Source organism: Globicephala melas, chromosome 6 (assembly GCF_963455315.2).
Source record: "Globicephala melas chromosome 6, mGloMel1.2, whole genome shotgun sequence".
In the NCBI taxonomy this organism is placed as follows: Eukaryota; Metazoa; Chordata; class Mammalia; order Artiodactyla; family Delphinidae; genus Globicephala; species Globicephala melas.
This window is the reverse complement of record NC_083319.1, coordinates 40964009-40991320: the sequence shown is the minus strand read 5'-3', so window position 1 is coordinate 40991320 and position 27312 is coordinate 40964009. Positions and strand designations below refer to the sequence as shown.

General features: G+C 39.7%; 1 protein-coding gene across 9 annotated transcripts in view; it reads left to right on the top strand.

The window, feature by feature from the left end:
* Positions 1 to 27312, top strand: part of TLE4 (TLE family member 4, transcriptional corepressor) — a 155563-nt gene that overhangs the window by 48460 nt on the left and 79791 nt on the right. For 4 of the 9 annotated variants that reach the window (XM_030876945.3, XM_030876941.3, XM_030876946.3 and 1 more), the window contains 2 exons: positions 2453 to 2527; positions 26509 to 26710. In XM_030876945.3, the coding sequence (XP_030732805.1) occupies positions 2453 to 2527; positions 26509 to 26710 (277 nt within the window). Of the gene's footprint in view, positions 1 to 2452; positions 2528 to 26505; positions 26711 to 27312 lie in introns of all 9 variants that reach the window. The other 5 variants (XM_030876944.3, XM_030876940.3, XM_030876942.3 and 2 more) reach the window with 2 other exon arrangements.

Sequence of the window (27312 nt, the reverse complement as noted above, 5' to 3'; positions counted from 1 at the left end):
ATAGGGAAGTAAAATCCTGAACTACAGGTAAAGTTCAGATATGGTATTAGCCCTTGGCCATTGCCAGGAGAGAAAAGGAAGGAGCTGAATCATGACTTCCATTGTCATTTTAGCTTTTTAGCAAGAGTTTCTATAAAAGCATCTGATGTCAGTGTTAACGGTTCACTGGTGTGTTTCTGGTTTTCTCAGTAAATGTACTTGATTTTAATGCCAAGTCAGAAAGATATCCCCACTGCCTAAGGCATCTTTGCTCATCTTGGCAGTTGGAATCTAGTTTATGAAGCAAGAACTGAGCGATCTTCGTGGTAGAAAGGCCCTAACTAGATGTATTTTCTGCATTTCTGTCTCATGGAACTGTTCTTTGAATACTTAATGTAAAGTAGATGATATTTCAGTAATATGGAGAGGTATTTAAGTAATATGCAGAAATGGCGGAGAGTAAGAGCTTTTAAAAACTTTAATTGAACGAATGGATGTGTGAATGGAATGAGAGGTATGCATGTTGAATAAGTGTACATGTGTTCTTTGGCTTTCAGTTTCATGGAAGTTTTGAGCAGCCATTGTTGAGTGTTGGAAAGTAAAAGGTAGAAAATTCCATAAAAATTTTTGTCCATAAACTCACTTTGAATATTAGATAATTCCCAGAGTCATCCTACATGCTTTTTGTTTGTTTGTTTTTTCTGCTTTCCAAGTACTGCTAGTTTTCACTACCCTGACAACCAGATTTGTCCTAAATCTAAATACGAGCTCTGTGCTTGGCACATGGTAGATGCTCAATAAACATACATGGTCAGGTTGGCTTCAAGAGAGAACAGCTATTACTGGCCGTTTTATCGATTATACCTCTCTGTTCCTTCTAGTGTTTTCATGAATCTTTAGGATTTTTACTTTCAGAGAAAGAGGAAAATGAATTATTTCACTTCGGTAAATATTTTATTAAAGAGTAAGGATGGTTGGAGATATCTATTATAAAGATTTTGGGGATTGCTTCTGAAGCCCTTGTTTTGAAACAGACTCTTAAAAAAAAATCAAGGTATATAGTTTAATGATCAGAGTCCATTAAAAGTGTAAAATGCAGTGATCTGTCATTTGACAGTTTTCCTTGCATTATTAATAGGCATAAAATACACATTTCTATTAGGAAATCAAGGGTGAAAACACCGCATGTAGGTAAACTAATTTAAAGCAGTTTCCTTTCCCATATCACCTCCCCCACTACCCCTACAGAGCTGGGAAGTGGAAGTAGTGGCCACCCTAGTTAATCCCAGTAACTGTATATTTGGGGGCTTTTCAATGTAGTACCAGGTATGTCGAGGGGAATTGCATATATAACTGATGGCTTAGCTTTTTCTGTGTATTAAGCAGTATGATAGTTGAGCTTCTTACTCACTTCCAATCAGTAGAGAATGTTAGTACATTTCTCAGCTGGGATCAACCAAAACAAGTCTCTTCCCAGCCACAGAAAGGAGTACCTGTTTCACAGCACAGTCTCTGGCTCTTCATTCACTAAACCAAGTTGAAAAAAGTACAGAAGAGACCTATTTTAGACTCAATTTGAGTGTGTATGTACTAGAGTGTTCAAGTGTATTTAGTTGGGAATAATATTTACATTTTGGGGGTACTGTATAAGCACTTGTGTGTGTCCAGATGTGAGTGCCTTCATGCAGAGAGACTTCTGTGCTATTTAATTTTTCTGATATTACTAAAATTATTAAAATCAGATCTTGCTTATTCTCTTTAGAACTTAATCGTGGTCAGAGGGATTTTCCTATGCTGTCCATCCTAAGTTTTCAAAAGAAAAATAACTTAAACTTGTAGGTTTTAGTTTTCCTATTGCATTAAAAAAAAAATACCTGAGGTCCTTAAACTTTACTGCTGGCAAGAGTTGTACATTTTTAATATCTTTTAAATATGCAGCCCTTAATGACAGGAATGAAATTAGCGCTTTTTTCACATTTACAGAAGAAATGTAAACGTTGAATTCTATATGTCCTTCTAGTGTCTTCTCTAACAGATACCAGGTGGAAACTTAGTAAGTACTTGCAGGCAATATTTTCAAAGCATGTCTTATGTAAGTGGCAGAGAAAAAGACAAAGAAAGCAGGTGAGATGGGTTGTGTTGTTTTGTTAGTATTTGCGGAAGATGTTGGGTCAACGTGCACCACTGATTTGAAAGTAAAATTTAAGTTGCTTCTATCAGTTGTAAGGGAGCATCTTTCATGGGGGCGCAGGGATGATCCCTGCAGTTGGATGTCCAGTTACTTCTCAGCACTGTAGAGACAGAGGTACCCTAGACATTTAGTCATCCACCACCCAAGAGCTTTTATTTGAAATATGGAGACCCCTGAATCCTGTTTTGCATGTAATTAAAGTTAGAGGACATGTTAGGAAAAGCTGTTCTTGACTGACTAGAAAACAAATAATTGTATTCTGTTTCTGATCTTCATTTATAGCACCAGCAACAAGTGGTGCAGGCTGTGGAACGGGCCAAGCAGGTGACCATGGCAGAACTGAACGCCATCATTGGGGTACGTGGCCTTTCCATTTTAGCTCTGATCATCGTAGTGTTTGTTATCAGCTCTCTCTTGCTCTCCTTTTAAATTTTGTTCAACCAAAGGGGCAAAAGGCAATAGAGGACCACAAAGTGAAATGAAGCACTTTGCCTTCAATCTCACATGAAGTTTGTCAGGAACTGTGGACATATTCTCACCAATTCAAGTTGACAGTGTTCCTGAAAAGTTTCCCCCTAAGGAGGCTGGGTAGTTCTTTTTCATAATACTTCTTTCCTTTGCAATCAGCCTCTGTTGCTAGCCTTTTGCCAGTAAAAAGACACACATTGCCCTGATGTTAAAATGACCTGATTTCTTTTATCTTTCCTCAAATATCGAGTATCTTAATACCATTTTTAGTGAAATAAAATGCACATTTTCACATCTCCCTGCTACTCTTCCTCCCCTGTGATGAGTGGTTCTTTAAGGACTAGTGTCCATTGGTAGTAGAAATAATAGATGAACCATACCTTTTTGCAAAATCAGCGGGCCAGTTGGAAAATCCTTCCTAGTACCATTAACGTTGCATAGAAATCCTGCTGGAATTCATAGGTTTGAGCAATCACTCCAACTCCACTTATATTTTTGTTCTTCCCGATTAAGGTAACCAGTAATAAAATAAGGTGCTAAAACTTAGAAATAATAAAGGCAAAAAATCTTAGCTGAGAAAAGCACAATATTCACATCTCTGTTTATGCAGCTGTTAGAAGCGGTTCCTTAGGTTATTCTAATGAAGACACTACAACTGTACTTTCCTCTTTCTGCCCCCTCCCAAATACTTGCTTTTGTGTATAGATTATACACAAAAGTCTTCTCCCTTTTTTCTTCCTCAGTGTATCAAACACACTTTGAAATGCTAATTATTCCATTTACTTTCATTAAAATTCAAATTGCTGAGTGAAGATGCAGATAAGGGTCGCCTGATAATCAATCTGAAGTGAAGATATTGCTTCAATTATGCCTCTGTCTTTTAACAAGGAAATCAGACCTCTGGGATGGCTGCCGATGGTGGTGGAGCAATAGTCTGATTGCAGCTTGTTTTTAATGGGCTATTTTGAGCTCTATTTTCTGTCCCTCTGACCACAAGAAAATACCAGTAGTAAATTAGAAGACATAATAAATGGAAAAGAGTAACCTTTATTTCCTCGGAAGTGTCCTTTGGCAAGAAGAGGCTGAATCAGAACAAGCCATGTAGAGACTCATTTGTTGTATATTTTCTGTGTTGAGGGGGTGGTAGAGAGATGAATACATTTCACAATTAGTTTTTATTTCCAAAAATTCCAGAAAACGGCAGTATAAAAGTTTCTTTTTTTAACGTTGAGAAAGCTTTAATTTTAAAGTTAGTGTATATGTATATACCAGCTGTGTTTGCTTGAAGCACATGTTGTATTCCTTTTGGGATATACTTCGATTACCAAATCTCCCAAGGTCACTGGGGATAGAACCTCCTTTTCTCACCCACTATGCAGTCTGCTGTCGAAGGAGAGAATACATGGGTGAGGACCTATAGAAGAGCTGCCTGGGTCATTTCTGGCTTGGTGTTTATTTTTGTATGAACTGCTAAAATACACGTAGCCGTCCTACCTTATGTCTGGTTGGCAGCCCTTTCTAGGAAAACAGAATGCTTTTATGTTTCTTTTTTGAGTCTTACTAGTTACTGTCGGTACAGTGGTGAGATTAATCTAAATCAGAAACACATTGTTTTGTGTTGGATGTTGCTTAAAAATATGAGGGAAGATGTAAAAGCAGAACAGTTCCCTTTCTTTGATCACGTCAAGTATATTTTTAATACTGTTTTATATCTATTTCATTTGCATACTTTGTTTTGAATGGGATGGCAGGTGGCCTTTTCTCAGGGAGAAGATGATTTATTAGACTGTAGCCGAGTAACTGACAGACATAGTGTGTATATATGGATTTAATTATTAAAACAAAGCTAATTTAATTTGGTGACCTAAAAACTTATTTGAAGAACTAACTCAGAGCTGCATGCTATCAAAGCAGCGTGTGCTGTAGTTGGTGGATCTGGTGGCAATTCCAAATTATTTGTATCTGAGCAGAAAATGGAATCAAAATCACATCATCTGACTGTTCTGCAAAACAGATTGCAGAAATAGAAAAAACAAACCCAGCAGTTTTAGGGAGCCACAAACCAAGTGAGGAGGAAAGAGCCCCATTACGCCGAACTCGCTTGATGCATTTCTGTGGCTGCTGTTCTCTGTCTTTGTCTGTTTCAGCCCTGCTTAGTGCCTTGTGTCCAGTAGTTTTCAGTTGTAACATTGTGGAACTTTAAATGCACCTGCTGTTCTGTGTCTGGTTAGGCATGGCTGTGTTGTGAGGTGGTGGTATTTTGACCTGCTACCAAAAGTGATGAGAGGTCAATTTTAGATTTTTGTGACTTGATTTTTAGGTAGTCGTCAGTGATTTTCTGCACCCAGGGAATGAAAGTTTTCCTCCTGAGAGGCAAAGACCCACCTAAGCCGCTGCAGACGTTCATTTATTTCTCACTGCCTATGTGTCTGTTTTATATGTTATGCACACCATCCAGACAAGCACAAATGTTCCCAAATTTAATGAAATCTGATGAAGCACCTTTTTTAACTCTGCAGTATTATTCTACCTTCATTGGTAAATGAGCCAAACCAGTGATCCATGCAGTTTAAATGCAAAAAGCTGAAGTGAGCCCGAAACCTGGAGAGGCGGCTTGTTCTCTTGACAGTAAGCTAGTTGTGTTTAATGGAATGAAACACAGTTATAATGATTTCTTTCACAGGTCATGTTCAGTTTAAAACTGTTGATAGATAGAAATAAGTTAAATATCATTTATCTTTTCTTTATAGGGGAAAAAACCCAGGAAAATGCCTGTGTTGTTTTCTATAGTTAATATTTTGTTTTGAATTGTTCGTATTTCACATTTCCTTGAAGCTTTCCCGGAGTTCCCTCAAATGGGCTGTGGGAATGTTATGCATCTAGTTAGATCTTGTCATGTGTCCCGCTAGCCACTGTGTTTTTAAATTAGAATCTCTATAAGATCACACTGTTGGAACAACACACAAATTGTAGTTTTAAATCAGTAATATGATCTAATTAGAAATGATGTTTTCATTTCCTGTATTACTAAATTGAGTCATCTGACTATCTTAAAATGCTTTTTAAATCCATTACACTATATAATCAGCACATGCTGTGTGAATGTGGTTATGTTTAATAAAGGAGGCTAAGTTGGAACCTCATGAGAATTTCACCAAAGAAACTCCCATTAAGAAAAAAGTTCTGTTAGTACAAACATTGGAAAAGAAAATGTTTGGCTTGTAAACATAGAAAAGGGGGTTCCTTTGGATTCCTTCCCCCTCTTTTTTAACCTCTTTGAGGAAAGAAATGATAGTAATGTGCATTTTTTAAAAAAGTACACCCCCTTAAAAAATCCTTAAGAACAGGTATGCCATGGTGGTGTAGGAAAATGCAGTTTAGCACAAGAAATGCTGAACCTCAATTTTTAGCAGTGACATTTTAATGATAGGAAGTCTGCAAAATTATTTGCCATCAATTGTAAAGGCAATAACAAGCCTTGGTGGTTTTTCACACTCTCTGTGTTAAGTGCTTTCAGAATGACAGCGTAAACTGTGTTAGAGAACTCCAAGGAAGTAAAACTGATTAAAATGTTCATGCTTGAATGGTGCTGATGGAATAGTTCATTTGGACTTTCTCTACCTCCTGCAGCTCAAGCTGAAATATTAAAATTCAGTGGATTTAAATCTCTCTCCTCTCAGCTCAGGAAAAAAACATTACATTTTAATAGGTTTTAAACCCATAATTCATTGGTTTGGAGCAGCGCTATTAAATCTATTTAAATATTACTTGTATTACTAAGGCAGTGATTTAAATGACTGTGCCTTTACCAGTCTATGTGTTTGAGTTAGTTTAAAAAAAGAAAGACAATACACTTGGGGTTTTTTTCCTTCCTCTTAGCATTTTGTTTTATCGTCCTTGTCCTGTGATTGGCCCTTAAATTGTGTGTGTGTGTGTGTGTGTGTGTGTACACATATATGCATTTTAGATTGGCATTCTGGCACAGGGTCTTGCAGTATGACAGTTTGTAAATGGTACATCCCTCTTTTTCCATTATAGATTTAAAAACAGCTATTTTAAGTTTCAGAGGCATTTAGATCCACCATTGTGATAATTTCCCTTGTTGTCTTTATAAACTAATTAGGCAAAAAAGCTGAAAGATATAAATATGTGTATATATTAAAACGTGTGTGTGTGTATGTGTTTTCCCCGCCATTACATCACAGCCTCTAATGGCACAAAGTTTGAAATAAAATTAAAAATAGAACTTCACTTTTTTGACAAAAGCAAAAATGTGTGAAGTATCTGAGAGCCACATTTTACCTCTTCCGTGTTTGCTAATAAAGGGCTTTCCAGAGGTGTTCTTAATTTTGCAGTAGTTGTACTCTTCACCCTTTTTGGGCACAGATATCCTGCAGTGCAGAAACCGTATTGTCCTTCCTTGGCCCACCTCATACCCTCCTTATCTGCCTTTCTCTCTAGTCATTGCCACAACAACATGTTTTCTGTGGCTTGACAACACCTCCCCTCAGCTGCACTGGGAAGCTCTTTCATTTCCCCAGGGCTTTTTGTGGGGAGTCCACTTCTCACTTAGGCGTGTGCAGCGTAGAAGAGTGAGGGAGTTTCTCCTCACCGTGGGGTAATCCTGGGCTTATATGTGAACAGTCAGTGGAACACTCCCCTCCTGCCCCTTTGGTGGGCAATTTTGAGATGCTTTCTGCATACAGTCCTTCACAGAGGGGTCCCAGCAGGATGGAGTTCAGTTGCCTGCAGTAGTGATCAACTACCTTGTTTTGAGTTTTTCCCTCCTTCCCTGATCACTTTCTTCAGGCCCCACTCCTGTTTTGGAATCATTTTTCCCGATTAACTGCAGCCAAGCCCCGTCCCTCCGCTTTCCTGGAGAATCTAAGATGCTCAGTATTTGACCTCATAGGCCTCAAGCTCTTTAAGGGGACTCTGGTGTAGGTAGGCAATTGAACTCACGTACTACAATCATAGTTTGTTGTGAGCTCTGTGCATAAAACATGTTCTTTAACGTCTCAGCTTTTACATTGTTTTTTAAATGACTACTCTTCAGTGAACTTACAGGTGAGCTTCTCTTTCTTGTTGTTCTGATTACTATCGGTATTTTCTAAATGTATATTATATGGAATAAACTAAAAAACAAGCTATAAAATAGATTTCTGTTATATCAGAGATTGTTATTCCAGCTTTGTTACTGTCTTTACTCAACAGTGTGCCTGGAGCTTAAAGACCTCATAAAATATGCTTGCCACTGACTACATGATGTACATAGATTGGTGGGATAAGGGTTGGAGGTGGAGGGTAGAGGCTGGTTTTCTGCAGTTGTAGGGCTCTGTTTACCTGCTCATCTAAGCCAAAGAAAGCAGTTTTAACGTCGTTCTACACATTCCTCTATCTTATATTGGTATGTGTGCCCCCTCACTTTTGGTTGTTTATTTATTTTTTTAACTTGTTCATTTACTGTGGATCGGGGACTGTGTTATTGAGTGATGTAGTCATAATCTAATCTTTGTGCTGTAATTTGATGAGGCTCTAAGAGGCAATAATTTCCCTTCTCTCATATCTAAGACTCTCATATACTTAAGTAATTTTTAAACCCTGTCTCTACTTCAGAACTCCCTAAAAAACCTAGATAAAGAACAGGATTTCTAATCTGTGCTTACTTTGTACACTCTGTTAATTTGTTACAAAGCTTCTCTAGAAGAAATTTCTAGAAGCTAGTCAGTTTTGTTTGTTCTTAATTGTTGCTAACCTGAAGTGCTACTGTTTTGCTCCTGTTGAAGGGGGAGCCCTCTCTCCCTCCTTCCCCCTAATAAATGCGTTTCCATAGCTCCTGGTAGATTTAAGCGCACAGTGTTACAGGAGTTGCAGAATGTGTCTAGGCGGGTGCATCTGACCTAGCTTAAAGCATGTGGGCTTTGGGCTTCCACTAAGAAGAAAGTGGAGTTTCCCAGAGCTGTGCATCTGCATTTCATTCACACCAGTGCACAGCAGGCGGAGCCTGTGTAGGGGTCCAGAGGACTGGTTGGGAAGTGTTACACAGAAAAGCAGGTTTCACTCAAGGCAGCTTGCAAGTTTGCACGTTGTTATCCCTTTTTTATTGGTTAGTGTGGTGTTTTTTTGTTTTTTTTTTATTTGTTCCCATTTTGCTTCCCCCTTTCTAGTTCTCTTACTGACTTCTTCCCAGTAATGTTTCTACAAGCAACATCAACAACTCCCATCTAGCCAGACCTTTTCCCGCGTGGACCCAGCCTGCCTTGTGTCCCTCAAAGCTGGGAGAGAGGAGGCAGGCTCCCCCCAGACAGGCAATTAAAGGATTGATGACTTAGGCTAAGTTTTAAGGACTGTTGGTGTGTGTTTTCCTCAAAGCTCCCTAGCATATCATTCTCCCTAAAAATGCATTTGTGACCTTATCTCCTAAGGACTTTTGTGAAAAGGTTAGAACCTTTTATAGAACACTAAGAATAATTTAATGATTACATCTACTCATTCATTCATTCATTCATTCATTGCAGCCCATTAAAGGGGCACATTTAAATATTTTTTAATGTTTTCTGAAACATATTCTGAAATGATCCTCAGATTACATTTAAATCATCTTACTAAGGTTTTGGTGTTTGCAAGCTTTCTGATTTTACATTTTACTACACATAAATCAACCTTAATTAGCACATTTTAATTTCAATAAAACTTCAGTGTCCAAGGATAGCAGAATAAGGAGAAACAGGTAATAGAAAATGTGGTAAAAATGAGGCTGCATGCATTTCTAAATTTGTATTTTTTTTATTTGGAATTGGGAGCAATACATATTCATTATTAATATTCTGTATATTTTTAAAGATTTATCAAGGTATAATTTACATAAAGTAGAATTTACTCTTTCTAGCTCATAGTTCTGTGAGTTTGACAACCCAATATAGTCATGTGACTGCCACCACTGTCAAGGTACAGACTTTTTCTCTCCTGCCTTGCCCTGCCTCCCCAAATTCCTTTGTTCTTTGTAGTCAGTCCTTTTCCCTACCCCACTCCCTGGCAACTGCCCATGCTGTTTTTTCTCCCAAAGTGAGCCTTTTTGAGAATGTCATATAAATGTATATATATGTAGCCTTTTGAGTTTTCATCTTCAGTTAGCATAGTGCATTTGAGGTTTGTCTATGTGGTTGCCTGTATCAGCAGTCAGTTCCTTTGTGTAGCTGAATAATATTCCAGTATGGATATACCAGTTTATTTAGCCATTCACCCCTTGAAGGACAGTTGGGTTGTCTCCAGGTTTTGGTGTTTGTGAATAAAGCCTGAGTAAATATTAACATACAGCTTTTTGTAAATTTTGTAAGTTTTTCCCTAGAAGTGGGATTGCTGAGTTATATGGTTAGTGTATGTTTAAAGTAACTGACACACTGTTTCCCAAAATGACCATACTGTTTTTCAGTCTTCACTAATATGTATGAGAGAACCTTTGTTCCACATCCTCACTAGCACTTGGAATGATAGGTTTTGGGAGTTTTTAGTCATTTCTGATACGTGAATAGTGGTACTTGTGTTTTTGTGCATTTCCATAAGAGCGAGTGATGTTGAGTGTCTTTTTATGTGCTTATTTGCCATCTCTATATCTTCTTCGGTAAGTATCTGCTCAAATCTTGCCTATTTTTCTTGAGTCAGTTATTTTATTTTTATCAAGTATTTTGAAATTTTAAAAAAATATTCTGGACATATGTACTTTATTTTGCAAATATTTTCTCCCAATCTGTAGTCATCCTTTAATTTTTTTTGATAATGTCTTTTGACGAGCAGAAGTTTTGAACATTGATGAAATCTAATTTATGAATTTTTTTTCTTTAGAGTCCTAACTTTTGACTCCTGTTGGTTCTCAGTAATCTCTGCCTCACCCACAACCACAAATATTTTCTGTTAGGTTTTATTCTAAAAGTTTTATGTTTAGACCCATGATCCAGTTTGAGTTAATTTTTGTTTATGGTGTGAGATATGGGGATATGGGTTGAGTTTCTTTTCTTTTTCTTTCCTTCCCCGCCCCCCCCCCCCAGATGGACATTCAGTTCAGTTGTTCCAGCACCGTTTGTTGAAAAGACTGTCTTTTCTCCATTCAGTTGCTGTGCATCATTGTCGAAAATCTATTGACTATATTGTGTGGGGTCCCTTTTCTGGACTTTATTTTGTTCCATTAAACTGGTGTCTGGTTTTTTGCCAATGACACGCTGTCTTGATTTTTGTAGCTTTCATTATTGCTATTCCCCATTCCATTTTGCAGGTTTTTTTGTTTGTTTTGTTTGTTTGTTTTTCTTTTCTTGGTTGCCTTCTTTCCAGTACCCCTCAGAACTCAGGTCCTTAACTGTCAGTATCCAAGAGATTGGCTGATGGATGAAGGGGAAGAATCCAAGCTCAATAGAACAACTTTCTCTCATTTAAAAAATGGTGTCTGTTCTGCCTCTAGACTGTTCTCTCAAGGGTGACTGCTTCTGCCATCTCCCCCTGGTCCCGGGTACTCCTTCTGCTAGTCTCCAGCGGCTTCCTCCTGGTAGAGTTTCTTGTTTGCACATTTGTCTTTCTGTTCTTCATTCTGTACACAGCAGCCAGAATGATCTTCTTCTAAAATATAAATTGGATCTTTTGCTCCCCAGCTTAAAGCCTGTCTCTGATGGCTGCCCATTTTGCTTAGAATGAAGTCTGAATTTCTTACCATGGCCCACAAGTCTCTGTGTGTGCTGACCCTTCACCCACCTCTCTGATTTCACATATCCCTCACTCGATTCATGTGACTTTTAGCCACGTTGGTCTCTTTCTTCTGTCCCTGGATATCCCAGGCATCTTCTTGACTGAGGGATTGTGCCCCAGCTCTTCTACCTTCTAGAACCCCCATCCTCCATGTCTTGTCATGGTCTTCCTCATGCTCCTCCTTAAAATCTCAGCTCACTGTTTACAGTAGCCAGGACATGGAAGCAACCTAAGTGTCCATCGACAAATGAATGGATAAAGAAGATGTGGCACATATGTACAATGGAATATTACTCAGCCATAAAAAGAAACGAAATTGAATTATAATTAGGTAGGTGGACCTAGAGACTGTCATACAGAGTGAAGTAAGTCAGAAAGAGAAAAACAAATACCTATGCTAACACATACATATGGAATCTAAAAAAAAAAAATAGGTTCTGAAGAACCTAGGGGCAGGACAGGAATAAAGACACAGACATAGAGAATGGGCTTGAGGACACGGGGAGAGGGAAGGGCAAGCTGGGACGAAGTAAGAGAGTGGCATGGACATATATACACTACCAAATGTAAAATAGCTAGCTAGTGGGAAGCAGCCCTCAGCTCAGTGCTTTGTGTCTACCTAGAGGGGTGGGATAGGGAGGGTGGGAGGGAGATGCAAGAGGGAGGGGATATGGGGATATATGTATACGTATAGCTGATTCACTTTGTTATAAAGCAGAAACTAACACACCATTGTAAAGCAATTATACTCCAACAAAGATGTTAAAAAATTAAAATCTCAGCTCAGATATTATCTCCTGAGAAAGGACTTCCCTGGTGGCAGATTTTAGTAGCTCTTTCACCCAGTTCATTCTCTGTGCAGTAGCCTGTTTTATTTTCCTCAGAGCATTTACTATTTACTTGTTTATGTGTGTGTTAATTTCCCTTCACTAGCAGGTGGGATCTTGTTCCCTTTTATAGCTGTGGTGCCTAGAACAATATGTAGCTCATCATTTTCAATAAATACTTGTATAATAAATACTCAGTAACTGTTCAATAAACATGCAATAATTTATTATATTTAATAAATATTTATTAAATGAACAAATATTCTATTTTGACCTATTTTTGCATTTTGATTTTTTTGTCCCACAATTTTGAGCCAAGGTTGAGAGGAAGGAAGCGTGGACTGGTAGGAAATACATACACAATCCTGGGTGTCACTTGTAGTATGATCTTAGGAATTTCATTTAAAAGTTTTTTCACCTGTAGAATGCAGGACTGGAGCTGATAGCCACTAAAGTGCTATCCAGTTTTCTAATATTGTATGGGTCGTAAGCCTGTTTGTTTTGATGACTCTGGAATTTTTATTTTAAAACTTGGGGGCCTTTTGTGTCACAGTTACTTCTCTAGATTTACATCCCTAGCCTTATATTCTTTTCCCTAAGGGAGTAATTAAAAATAGCAAGCATTTATCGACTATTTGCTTTGTGTTAGTACTGTGCTTAGCATTTGTAGACATTATTTTGTTTAAACTTCATATCAACCCCATGAGGAAGGGAGTATTATTGTCCCAGCTTTACCAATAATGAAACCAAGCCTCTGAAGGGGTAAGTAGTTTTCTGAAGGCCACACAGGGAGGAAGTGAACCAAACTTAGACCGACTTCAGAGCTCACACATTTAACCATTCTGTTACACTTGTTCCTTATTTGTTCCCTTGACTCTGTTCTTTCTTTTACACTGGGATCAATAGGCCGTTTATCCTGAGATCCATTATAGTACTGTCCAGTGTTTAGGGTCCAGAGCTCAATAAGGGAGGTGAAATTGGGTATGCCTGATGCACATAGTAATTGGTTAGCCTAAGCTGAAGTGTATACTAGCTCCACCTATCAGTTGGATACTCCTGACTCCTACTGTGTTTCTTCGTGCTTTTTGTAACTTACTGTCATATGTAAGAATCAAAAGTTGTCATAAACACCAGTACCAAGACAGGTATTTTTAACCTAGGTCCTTGGATCCTCTTGGGTTTCATGCTTGGGTATCAGGCTGTCCATTAGCTCCCTGAAATGTTGGCAGAATTGTGTGTGTTGGGGGTGTGTGGAGGATGTACCTTGTCCAGAGAAGAAATTCTGGTCTTAGGTCTCATGACAAAAAATGTTTGAGCCTGCACCTTACCAAGAATCGAACTGCACAAGATCCTGACATAGTACGATACTTGTTGGAACGTGTGTAGACAGAAGGCAGTTGTCTATAGCATTATAGGGAGACATTGCTGCTTGTTCAGAGACCTGGAAATCAGAAGTTTACACTGAATTTGTTTCTAAATAGTGCCCCGGGGATGAGGGAGTTTCTTGAACTATGGGTGGGTTGAGAAAAACAACAACAACAAAAAACTGCATTATGTTGATACTCTCATAGGTATTACGGAAAATAAGTTAACCACATTAAACATTTAATCTTGAACAACTAATGATAATGATTGCTTGGAATATTTTTTGTATTAAGAGGTATTAACTGGAGCTAGCAGCTGCCTTCGCATAGTTGTATCAAAAGAAAATACAGGCAAGTAAGTATTTCAGAATACTTTTATTAGTCTCCTGTTCATACGTGTACCTTTTAAAGGCCTGGGGCACAATGATGACTAAGAACTGGTCCCTGCCTCTTGGTCCCTGTGTTCATGATTTCGTGGGAGAGGTAGATCCATAGATGGATGAATCGTGTTTTTACAAAGTTATGAACCAAGTACATGGGGACACTGGATGGGGTAGCAGTTACCCATTGAAAGCAAAAGCCTGAGGCTAAGCTAATTATAGGCAGTAGTGGGTGAGGGAGAGGGATAACTGCTGGAGGACCACACAAAGGGCGGGGACCAGTAAGGGGGGACATAAAGCACAGGGATTGCCAATACATTTGGGGGAGTCCTATTTTTGAAATTATCTTATTCTCTTAGGATAAACTGTACTTTTTCTTCATTTCTCCATCTTGAGAAAATTTCGTCCATCCTACTTGTGAATAACACTACTTCATGGGATATATTAATATTGCAAACTTAAATAATGCTGTTGACCTAATAAGCAAGAGCTAGAGCTAACCCCGTCCCCCAAACCTTTAAGTAAAACTTAATGGCACATTTTTTTTTTTTTTTTTTTGCAGTATGCGGGCCTCTCACTGTTGCAGCCTCTCCCGCTGCGGAGCACAGGCTCCGGACGCACAGGCTCAGCGGCCATGGCTCACGGGCCCAGCCGCTCCGTGGCACGTGGGATCTTCCCAGACCGGGGCACGAACCCGTGTCCCCTGTATCGGCAGGCGGACTCTTAACCACTGCGCCACCAGGGAAGCCCGAGGGCACATTCTTAAATCCTTTGTAAGGCAGCTCCGTGGCTATTCTGCCTTTGTGATTCTCATGCATTTTTTTCTCCTTGGTAGATTCCATTAAAGGGGGAGAGTTTATCTTGGTGCTCAGGTTGTCTTCTGTGACTAACAGGGACAGTGCCACACTGATCCCAAAGCAAAGTGGCAGTCGTGTATTTTTTTTTTATTTTCCCAGATGTTTCTGGGTTGATCAAAGCAATTTATAGACACAGCTCTGTATAAGTTAATATCTGGGAAAAGAAACTGTTGAAGGCAGGAGAACAATATAAGCTGCTGTCTACCTGGATTGAAAACTCAGAGGTTGTTTTGGGGTTCCTTTCAGCTCATATCCTCAGATGGCCTACGAGCAAAGATAATGTCAGGGCAGGCTTTGTTGGTTGTTTCTTGCAGGCTGAACCTACCTCCTACTATGGCTAAAACATCCAGGTGCTCAGTCCAGCCTTCCTCACAGTTGCGCTGTGGGCATATGACCCTGTCCAGGTCAAGGAGATATAAAGAAATGCCTTTTTCTCTTTAACGAAAGACCCATAAAGAGAAAATTGCCCTCTTTCCGTGCTTGACCATGGTTGTGTGAGGATGAGTTAATGTTCAGTTCTGCAGCAGCCATCCTGGGGGACATGGGATATGAGAGAGGTCAGGAAAACCAGAGATGCTGACCCAGAGCCTTGATACTGCCGTCATCCAACCAAGCCTGGACTTGTTATGTGAGTAATAAAAACCTCTATTATTTAGGCCACTTTTATTTGGGTATTCTGTAACTTGCAGAGGAACTGTCTTAAGTGATATATTGCTAAACCATGGTGACTCTCCATACATATCTCAAAATTAGAAACAACCTAACCTTTAACCAGTTGGGAGACTAGTTAAGTGAACTCTCATATCTATACAATGGCATGTATTGTACAGCCATTAGGAGTGATCTAGTCAAAGCATTAGTTAGGGGTATGGGAAAATGTTCTTTGATATGCTGAATAGGAAAGGAAGCATTTAGCAAGATAGCATGATGTTATTTTTGTTTAAAAATGCTTATATATGCATTGAAAAAATGCTGGATGGGTTCATCAACATTATAGTTTTGTTTGGCTGGTAGGATTATGTGTGACTTTCAGTTTCTTTCCATTCTGCTTGTCTTCGTTATTGATAAAACTTTTCTAATCTTAAAACTATAAATGTGAACCTAAAACTGCTCTATAAAAATATTAACTAAAAAATTGTAGGGGCTTCCCTGGTGGCGCAGTGGTTGAGAGTCCACCTGCCGATGCAGGGGACACGTGTTCGTGCCCCGGTCCGGGAAGATCCCACGTGCCGTGGAGCGGCTGGGTCCGTGAGCCATGGCCGCTGAGCCTGCGCGTCCGGTAACTATCTCATGCAGAAGTCAGTCTGAAAAGTATAAAAAGACAGAACTTTAAAACTTTCAGAGAAGAAAAACAACCAAGAAGACTTTTTATCTTGGGGTAGAGAAGTATTTCTTAATGGGTCACAGAAAGCTCAAACCATAAGAAAAAGATATTACTCAGTTAAAATTAAAAGCATCTGTTCATCAGACGATATCTTAAAGAAAATGAAAAGATAAGCTAGAAACTGAGAGAAGATATTTGTTAACACATATAGCCAACAAATAATTATCCAGCTTTTACCAGTTTTGTACAAGCTAAAAGTTCAAACTTAACGACAACAAACTCACCACTGCCTAAAGCTCTCATTATTCTTAAGTGAAAGTGTAAAGCCCTTTCTGTCTGTGATCTGATTCCCATAATGTTGCATCTGACCCCACTTCCTCCTTGTTCACTGGCTTCCCACCAGACTTCTTTTTCTTCCTTGGTCACTGCAGGCTCCTTTCCCTATCTGGGCCTTTGCAACTGCTTTTCTCTCATTTCCGATTCTCTTCTCCCAGCTCTAGGTGCTCTCATTCTCATCCTTCAGGTCTTAGTTCAGAGGTCACTTCTTCAGAGGGGCTGTCTCTTGATTCTTATGAATGAACGATTACTTACCAATTGTGTTAAGGCCTCCCTAGTTAAGAAAGGTCCTGATGGGGCAGCAGGTACTTCACTGGGCTGGATGGTGAGGACTTGTGTTCCATTCTTGATGTGGATACAATTTCCCACTGACTTTTACCTTGGGCCTCACATATGCAGGTGTTGGCCTGTAAAATTCTGCACCCAGTTCTAACGCGGTATATAGTTTGCCAGATCGCCAAGCAATTCTCTGACACCAGCTGCGTGTGTCATACAGTTCAACTGGAGATAGCATCAGATCCCACAGGTTAAGGGCTCAGCTCCACAAGAATGCCCCTCCTCCCTGCACTTCAGACACCATTCCCAAATACAGGTGTTATCATCTGTGTTTTTAACAACCTCCTTGAGTTTGATTAATTTGCTAGAGCAACTCACAGAACTCAGAGAAACATGTAACTTACCAAATTACCTGTTCTTTAATAAAAGGATGTAGCTCAGGGACAGTCACATGGAAGTCAGATCCATAGGGCAACGTATGGGGAAAGGGTGCAGAGCTTCCACACCCTCTCCAAGTGCACTACTCTCCCCAAATCTCCCTGTGTTCACCGACCTGCAAGCTTTCCAAACCCTGTCCTTTGGGTTGTTCTGGAGGTTTCCTTATATATGCATGATTGACTAAATCAGTGGCCATTGGTGATTGAACTCAACTCTCCAGCCACTCTCCCCTCCCTCCCTGAAGGTCTGGTGCGTGGGACTGAAAGGTCCAACATTCTGGTCATGTGGTTGGTTCTCCTAGCAACCGGCTCCCAACCAGGAGTGCCCTCCGAAAGTCACGTCATTAACATAACAGAAGACACCTTTTATTGCTCTCTTCACTTAGGAAATTCCTAGAATTTTTGGAGCCCTGTGCCCAGAACTGTGAACTAAGACCAAATATATATTTCTTATTGTAAATCACAGTATCACAGCCTGGTTCAGTGTTTTTCAAATTGCAGTTCCTGAGATTCATGACTATGCAGTGAAATCAATAGTCAACATTTTTTATTTTAAAAAAGAAGAGAATAGAAAATATAAAAATGTGCCGCACATAGCATCTGGTATTTGTTAAACTTTTGTTTTATTTACGTGTCTATTCTATGCAGATATGCAACATGCACACACAGGAGTTGTGGTCAAAATGTTGGAAAGCAACTCATCTAGCTGTCATCTGAGGTTCATTCTACTTCTAAAGTTCTAAGGTCAGCTGCAGGGTTACTGAAGAATCTGAAGTAGACAGGCTTTTTAGATGCAGCTTTACTTTTAAAGAATACTGTGAAGTAACTAAAGAAAGCTTTTCTGAGCAGGATCCCTTAGCTTGGTAACTTTAATGACTACAACACAAAATAGAAGCCTTGGTTTCAGTAAGATAATGTGTTAAAATCTCTTCAAAAAACTCATTAAGTAGTTTAAACAAGCCTCCAGGAAAATGTATTTCTATTATTAATTTGCTTAGAAATACTTCTCCTAGTAAACTATGGACCAATTCAGAAAAAATTCTAATAGGATTTCTGATGGGAAAGTTAATATAATAACTCAGGGTTGGGGGACTTTTGTCCTTTCCTTTTCTTGCTGTTATTACTTTGTGAGTTAAACTGCAAGTTAAGACAGTGGAATCCTTGGCACAGGACTCATGGAATTTGCTTCTTTGCTTGTTACCTGTCTTCCCCTTAAAGACCAGTCCAGAGATCTTGAGGACCATAGAGATCTGTGGTTTTAGTGTGAGAAATTTATCCTTGCAGTGATGATCTTTGTTGGGTTGCTATAAATGCTGGTCTTTCCCCTGCAGTAAATCTCATGTTTTAAGTCATCAGGAATGAATTACAGATAAGCTTAGGTTGTAAAGTTCCTTCCTTTGTTCTTTTTTATATTCTTGCTTCTTTCTATGGATTCACTTAACTTTTAGCTTTTGCTAGAGATATTTGATCAAAGTAAGAACTCCCAATCTTTTGTCTAGAAGGGCACATCCTATTTTCCCCACCTCTACAACTATAGGGAAGTGATAAGAATAGTAAAACAAACACTGTGTACTTACCACCTAGATTCACCAGTTAATATTTTGTCACTTTTGCTTTGTAATGTGTATACATACATACAGACAGATACATACTTTGTGTGTGCCAAATTGTTGGAAAGTACGAGGCAGGGAGACATGATATTTCACCCCTTAATGTATCAGCGTGCATCTTCTATAAACAGTTTTCCAGTATAAGCATGATACAGTTAAGACCTCCATATATCCAGTGTATAGTTCATATTCGTATTTCTCTAGTTGTCCACAGAAAGTCCTTGATAGCTCGTCTTTCTTCGTAGCAGTTGTTGCCTAATCTGGTACTCACATTCAAGAGTGGCTTTGTGGGCTTCCCTGGTGGCGCAGTGATTGAGAGTCCGCCTGCCGATGCAGGGGACACGGGGTCGTGCCCCGGTCCAGGAAGATCCCACATGCTGCGGAGCGGCTGGGCCCGTGAGCCATGGCCGGCTGAGCCTGCGTGTCCGGAGCCTGTGCTCCGCAGCGGGAGAGGCCACAACAGTGAGAGGCCTGCGTACCACAAAAAAAAAAAAAAAAAAAAAAAAAAAAGAGTGGCTTTGTTGTGCCGTCTCTTCAGTCTTCCCTCACACCCCCAAGAAACAGTCCCCAAGCGATTTCGCTTTATGACTTTGGCATTTTGAAGATTCCAGGCCAGCCTGGTGGACTGCCCTACAACCTGGACTCATCTGATTGTTTTCTGATGTTTAGATTCAGGTTAAGTATTTTTAGTAAAAGCACTACCTTGGTGATATTGTGTACCTGGGTGATGCTGTGTATTTCCCAGTTGTATCACATTGTTGGTGAAGCTAGTAACCTGGGATGATACTTTGACATGTGAATAACCTGTTCCCCAACAACATTTTACCCAGTGGTTTTAGTATCTGTTGATGCTGTTAATACATTTGGAGTAATGAAGTGGTAAATTCTAAATTCTTTTTCCTTTTAAATTAATATTCTTCTGTAAAGAAGAGCTTTTCCTGCCTACCTCCCTTCCTCCTTCCCCTCGTTTTCTGTGAGTGAGTGTGTGTGTGGATATAGACTTCTGGATACCTTTTTCCAATGATAGCAGCAACCATTTATTGAGTGTTTATTATTTGCCAGGCACTGCGCTAAGGGTTTTATATGCACAGTCTCATACATTTCCCAGCAGCCTTGGGGAGGTAGATTTTATAACCCTTTCCACGTTTTACATGAAGGAACTGAGGTCTGAAATCGTCAAGTGCCCTGCTCTTGCTCGCAGAGATGGTGAGGACTCCAGACAGCAGCTCTGATGTCACTTCATGATGTTGCATCCCCACATATCATCCAGGATCTCCTTTCTCAGACTCAGCCCAGCCCACACAGACAGGGTCCCTACTAACGCGTACCCTCGCGGTCAGAGCAGTGTAGATACCAGCCCCCGGGCCCTTTTCTGTGCTCGCTGCTTTATTTCAGAGTCTGTTGCCTTCTCTTGCCCAGCTCCTGGGTCTGTCGGTCCCTCCCTTACTTGTCCCCTGGAATAATGTCTCCTGATTGGATCAAGGCACACATGTTCAGTGCACCTAGCTTGGCCAGCTGGTTGGAAGAGCCATTTTCTAGTCCTTGGCCTCATGGCGTGTCCCACAGCTCCACCTGTTTTCTTGTGGTACCGTGGACTCCACTCCTGGCAACTGGGTTTAAAATAATGCTGTAATCTACTACAGTCACTGTTCGTTATGATGCTTGAATTGTCTCAGGTTTTGCCAGTGAGGACCCCTTCAGGTTGGCCCATTGTCCTATTTGTCACACCCTGTTAGTCTAGATAGCTTTCTTGCTTTCCAGCACAAGGTGCAGCAGGCTCACCTTGCTCTTTTTTTTTTTTTTTTTTTTCTTTTTTAAGAAACCAAGATACGGCACTGAGTGTGCTGATTGCTGCTGGGGTGTCATTGCTTCTAAGAATGAAGTGTTTTTTTTTTTTTTTTTTTTTTTTTTTTTGAGGCTTCTGTTGATAGCACAGTAGAAGTGAAGGGTGGTGGACAAGAAAACCTCTGTTTGGTTTCCAGTTGGAGTTGTGCAGAGTTGCTAGGGATTTGTGTGGATTAAGCTTCTGCACTCACCCTGCTTCCTGCTTGGTCACTGACCAGTCAAGCCTTGGTAATCAAGCAGTTGGGGACATTTGATTAAAAAGAATTTCTCTTTTTGCTGGCAGATAGACATTTCCTATGAACTTGATTCTCTAGTGGTTCTTTTTTCCCTTCTTTCCAAACTTGAAACTGTGAGGAGATAATTCTTTGTTACAGAATCTCCAGTAAAAAGCTATTAACAGAATTGAGGCTGCATCTACTACCTCATTGCTGTGTATTTTAGAACTAATTACTGGCTATTTTTCAAAATTAAATTAATTACCTTAATGGAGTACTTATTTGCCTAAGTTTAAAGTTCACTCCATTTTAATGTTTATTCTCTTGAATGGCCCATCAAGGGAAAAGAAAAAAAGATTTTTATTTTGTATCCTGGTTTGATATGAGAGTGTTTTCTTTCTTTTCTTTTTCTTTTTCTTTCTTTTTTTTTTTTTTTAAATAAGGCACCCAAGATAGTAATGGCCTAGGAAGCCCAGTCAGAAGAAATTTTTCAAGATAGGTATCTTTCTCAGGAGGTTTTTTTTTCAGTTATGGTTACATAGAGTGTATTTTATTTTAATGTTTAAGTGGTACTACAGTCTATGCTCTCCTCTTTTTATTTTTTTGGCTTGATTGTTTTCTTTTTTCCTTATAAGGTAAGCATTTTTTAACCTGCTGCTTTGTGATTAGAGTGGTGATTTATCTTAAATTATTTTAATAATAAATCAGTGTTGAACTGGTGTGCTCTTAAGATCCATTTCCTTTCTCTCTGTCTTCAAAAAGCAAGAGGTTTTGTGTTTCTTTGGTGATAGGATAAAGTAAACCTTTGCAGGTTAATTGCTGTGTAATTAACACAGACAGGGTGGAGATCAGAGGACAGTAACCTATTGGGAAACATCCACAAGCTTTTGCTGTACTATAGGGAAGTCCATTAGGTTGTGCTACCCCAGCTCCTTAAATAATATCCAGAGAAACCTGAGTCCTTTTCCAGGGAATCTGCTATGAGTTTTCCTCTATTGATGAGAGTCCTTGATAGAGATTCTTTTTAATTTTCAATTCTTGAATGTTATTTGTAATTTGATAAAGGCTTTTTTTTTTTTTGATGGAGTAAAGGATAAAGTCCAGTTTAGCTGTTGGTGACTTACTGTTTTTATGTAAAGAAGATGGTCTCTAATACATTGGTTTTATTGACTAATCGGTAATCATTATCCATTATACCTGTCACTGTGCTGCTAGGATAGCTTCTAAGGAGAAAACTTACAAAGAAATTTAAAAATGACCACTAAATACAGAAAGTGATTTGCTTGATATAAACATTTAAAAACCTACGAAAGTATTTCAGTATATCTGTCTTATATTTTTATCATCTACCTTTTGGTAACTTACTTAATCTCATTTTTACCTGATAGTTTTATATTTTAAACACTTGCTAAAAATTGCTCCTTTCTACAGGGTGCCCTGAGTGTGCTTTTTTGTCTGATATTTTGTACGTATAGTGGATGACTCGTAAAATGGGTTTATGGTCGTCCCCTCTCATTTTTTTCCTCTCTCTCTCCTAAGTTCAAGGCATATTCTGTTTAACGATACTTTTGTAATTTGGATGTTGTTATTCATAAAATCATTGGAAGGGCTTTTATAATTTTGGTATAAAAGCAAGTGAAAAATTAAAACCTCTCAGTGCAGTGTGGCATTCTGGAACAGAAATATGACATTAATGGAAAACAAGAGAAATCTGAATGAAGTCTGTGTTTGATTAATAGTAATGTACAATGTTAATTTTTTAGTTTTGGTAAATTGGGTATGTAAGATTTTTTTTTTTTTTTTGATAAATTCTATGGGTAGGTAAGACATTTTAACATTAGTGGAAGTTGGGTAAAGGATATATAGGAACTCTCTTTTATTTAGTAGAAATTTAATTTACCAAAAGCTTTAAATATATGGCCATATGACTAAATAGTGGTGAGCCAGGTGCCAGGGGTACAAAGAGTCCTGAGGCTGGTCTCTTCTCTCCAGAATGTCACAATCTTGTTGGCAGGTCAGGGTCTTCTTATCCGTAAAAAGATGAGTAACAGTACCTTTATGAGGCAGCCTGTGCCAGTGAATGATACAGGGAGTCCTGTAAGTAGACACATGGCACGTTTGGAGAGGCCTTTGCAGAACAGGTGAAACATGAGCTGAGCAGGATGGGTGAGTACAACTTAGATAAGTAATGGAGAGGTTGTTCTAAGAGACAGGAGAGGCCATGAATTGAGGGAAAAATACTGGCAGTGATGATGCAGGGTGGGTTCGTACAGTCAAAATGAGCTAATGGAGACTTGCGCTAATCAAAGTACGGGATGATGAGGGTCTGACTAATATGCTGGAATTGAGATTTGACAGGAGCTGGTGATGACGGATATAGGAGCACAGAAGAAAAACAAATGAGTGGTGACTGATAATGTGAGCCAGTGGAAGTTACTTAGGGGGTTTGTGTTAAGCATTTCATTTTCAGGTAGTGCTGAACTGCCAAGTAGACTTGTCTGGCAAGAAGTTAGACCGGAGCTACTGGAGCATGGGAAGGGAGCCAAAGGTTTAGGACTCTACCTCTGGAGTAAACAGGGAGAAGCCAAGAAGGAAATCTGACAGCAGCATTCAGAGAGAGAACTAACGAGAGGCTGTGGCGATCACTGTAGCGTTCCTGAAGCAGGTGGAGGAGAGTTTCATAAGGAGGATATGCTAGCTCTGGCTGAGATATATCAGAAAGACGACTGTGACATCTTGAAAAAATAGCTCTCTGAATCATCATCAGGTTTTTTGAGATTGGTGGGCCTGGAGTCCAGTTTACAGGGGGTTAAGGAGTAAGGTGTGTGTGTGTGTGTGTGTGTGTGTGTGTGTGTGTGTGTGTGTGTGTGTGTGTGTGTGTGTGTGTGTGTGTGTGTGTGTCTGACTGTCTACAGGAGGGGGTTGTTAAGAACTGGGGACTGCAAATTTACACTAGTTTTTAAAGAAATTTGGCTCTCCATAGACAAGGATACACACACACACACACACACACACACACACACACACACACACACACAGACCAGTAGCTGAAGAGGGCAAAAGAGGGTTAATTTAATTAAATTTAACAAACATTTATCAAGTGCCAATTATGTGCCAAGGCACTGTGTTAGGGGCAGTGGAGGACACAAAATGTGATTAAAATATAGTGGTTTTTTTCCCCTCCTGAAAAAGTGCTACCTCAAGTTCTCTTAGTGTTAGTGAGGCAATTCGTCTTAAACACAATGCTAGAGATGCTGGAATTAGGCTTGCAAGCAGAAGAGCAAAATCAGTGACAGAACCACCTAAGGTGGAGGTGGGGGTGGGGAGTTGGAGAATTGATGGAGCAACGAAGGGAGAAGGGAAGAAAAGATGTTGCAGGGGGAGGAGTCTGGTCCTTGGAAGGGAAAGGGATCCTCCTTTAAGAGGGGCACAATGGAGAATAGGAGAAGATTAGTGTTAGAGCTATTTTGAGGTAGAATAGAGTACAAGTAAGGAACCCAGGAAGTCTTCACTATGAATGGCATGTGCTGCAGACTAGGGGTATGCTTTTTGCCTTTGGAAAGTTCTGGATGGACAGGAAAATGAGGCTGTTAGTGCTTATTTTTGGTCCTATGAGACAAAAATAAAAGAAACACCTGGGCCACTGAAAGTCTTGCTTTTGGCTGAGGGTTTTTTTTTCATATCTAATGAAATAGACATATTTTTTAATTGCTCAGATATATGAATGTCTCAGTGCCTGCAGTTAGTTAGGGTGTGTGTCGGATGCAGACTCTCACAGAGCTTAGAGTCTAGGAAAGGTGGTAAGAAGGACATATGCAGACTCTTAATAAATGCTTGCTGATTGAACTCTGATCTGAGATAGAAAGTGGCTATGTGCCCGACCCATGCACATGAAGTATTATGGGATATAGAGGAGAAAGAGAATTGGAGCATTTTTCTGGTTATTTCAGTAGAACAAGGACTTGAAATAAATTTGCCATATATTTAGCTGAAGGCCTTGTTTCTTCATAGACCTATTTTCTACGTGTTTAGAAACTATTGTGTGCTCGTGTTTTTTGGTCACAACTAAGTAACAGTACATAAAGAATTAATGAACATGATTTTGGCCACTCAAATGAAGGACGACATTATTTTGAACTCCATTTAGGTAGCACGTTGGCAGGACTTTAGGGTGGGCATTGGTTGGTGGAGTGTCTTTATTACTGCTCCAATTTGCCATTTTATGTATGTAAAGTTGTTTTAAAAGTGTTAGTACTATTTTATTGACTGTACTTTAAGTGCATGTACAGTAAGTAGGTGCAGGTCAATTGGAGAGAAGAACTAAGTAGTGCTACCTTTGGACGTTTATTGTCAGACGCAGGAAGAGATACAGAGGGGTAGAGAAGGGAAGTAAAAGTAATTTGGGGAGGAGAAAAAAAAAACTCACGTTTTTCTTTGAAATATTTTTCAAGATGATTCTTACCAGTGAAGGGGAGCAGAACGTGCCACCCCACACATTTTTGAGAAAGCAATTTTGTGCAGTCCTACTTGGAAAGAAAATTATAGAAGAGACTGTTTAGCTATCACAGGATAGGCCTAAAAAGTGATTCTAAAGGTATTAATTAAAATGTAATCACTACAGAAGTTGGTCTGAGAATTTCTCAACACTTGTTCTCACAGAACATTGTTAATCAGGGTATTGGTTGGTGTGGGGCCCCTGTTGAGGGATATATTTAACTGAATACCCTCCGATCACCACCCCTCCCCCTCTCCCCCTCGGAAGAGGCAGCAAGGCCTGCCCACCTCGGTCCCTGGAGCCCAGCTTGCTGCAGCCTCGGCTGAGGTCAAGCACTCCCCTTCCGGCCTCTCGAGGGCTTTCTCCATGTGTTGCCAGTGTGCCGGTAAAAATGACTTTAAACTCTTGTCAGTACAGTTACTGATGCATGCATCACAGTCCCACTCAGATAAACCTGTCACAACACAGAGGCGGCCGCTGGAGAAGAGTACAAGGGCAGGCCTCTAGCTTTTCATTCGAGCATCACTAAACGTGCACAGAGTGCCCAATTATTTCAGCATTATTGAGCAAGCCTACAGGAGGACCCAAGCCTTGCTACATTAGATTTTCTTTAGTAATTTGCTCAAGTACCGCTGAGGACACTTAAAGGGCTTAAAACGGTGGCTGCAACCAGTTTCCTTTTCTGGGTTGTTAATTCAGGTTTTCTCTTTCAAATTAACTGTCGACGCATGCTGTGCAGTGGTTCTGGGAGAACTGTTTAACACTAATTTTCTCAATTTTCAAGCTTTTTTTCTTCAACATAACTGCTTTAACAGTCACATATATGTTTTGATTAGAGATGTATGATAGTGAGGCTTTATGTTTTGGAGACCAAAATACAGATGCTTTGTTAAATCTAATTTCATCTATTAAAAGTAAATTAGTTTCACTACTTAAAAATTAGGTTATTTACAGTGCATTGCAAAACCACCAAATCCAAGTAAAAAAGATAGCATTTCTCTATTGTTCATCTCCTTCCCTTTTATATATATATGTAAAGAATAAATCTTTTTTTCATGGGTGCTGGGCTTTCCAGGATCTTTTTGCACCTCTTTCCTCTCCTTTTGTTGTTGGGGGGGTGTCTCGGATATAGGGAACAAGTTCAATATCTTTGTCTGGTTTCTCACAGCAGCAACAACTCCAGGCCCAGCATTTATCACATGGACATGGTCTGCCAGTGCCTCTGACCCCGCACCCTTCAGGGCTTCAGCCCCCTGCCATTCCGCCCATCGGTAGCAGTGCCGGCCTTCTGGCCCTCTCCAGTGCCCTCGGAGGCCAATCTCACCTTCCAATTAAAGATGAGAAGAAGCACCATGACAATGATCACCAAAGAGGTAAGCAGTTTTCTTGGGATGTCAGTCTGATATTACCTACCTGTTGCTGAGGGCAGGTCTGTATGTCATAGTTTATTCTTGTTTCTGGGTTTCGTTTTAGCAGTGACTAAACAAAGCATTTCCCCTGGAAGGTAAATTAATGATTGGAAGCAGTCTTTTGCCAAATGATACCGTAGTGGTTGGCAAGAGTTAATGTGCTTCCCAAAGGCAAGGGGGGGACGCATTTCCTGGTTATTGCCTCTGATCCCTTGCTACCCCCTAAGTTCCCCAAGTCTAAATCAGTAATGACGTACCACAGTGCCCTGTGTTTGAAACAGTGAGTGGCGTTAATAGCTAATTTAGACCAAATGTATTTTGGGGAAAGATTTACTGATCATTTACTCGTTTGACAGCCTCAGTTATTACTTATAAATCACATATAATGCAGTGAGAATCTTGCAGGTAAGAAAACAATTTCAGTAGTCTTAGTAATTGAGAAAGTACAGCCCAAATTAATGAAATCTGTTGGTTTAACTACCTCTTTCACCCAGTCTGTTTAGAAGCATGAAATGAACTCATTTCTGCCTCTAAGAACAACAGTTGTTTATGTAAAGAATTAATTG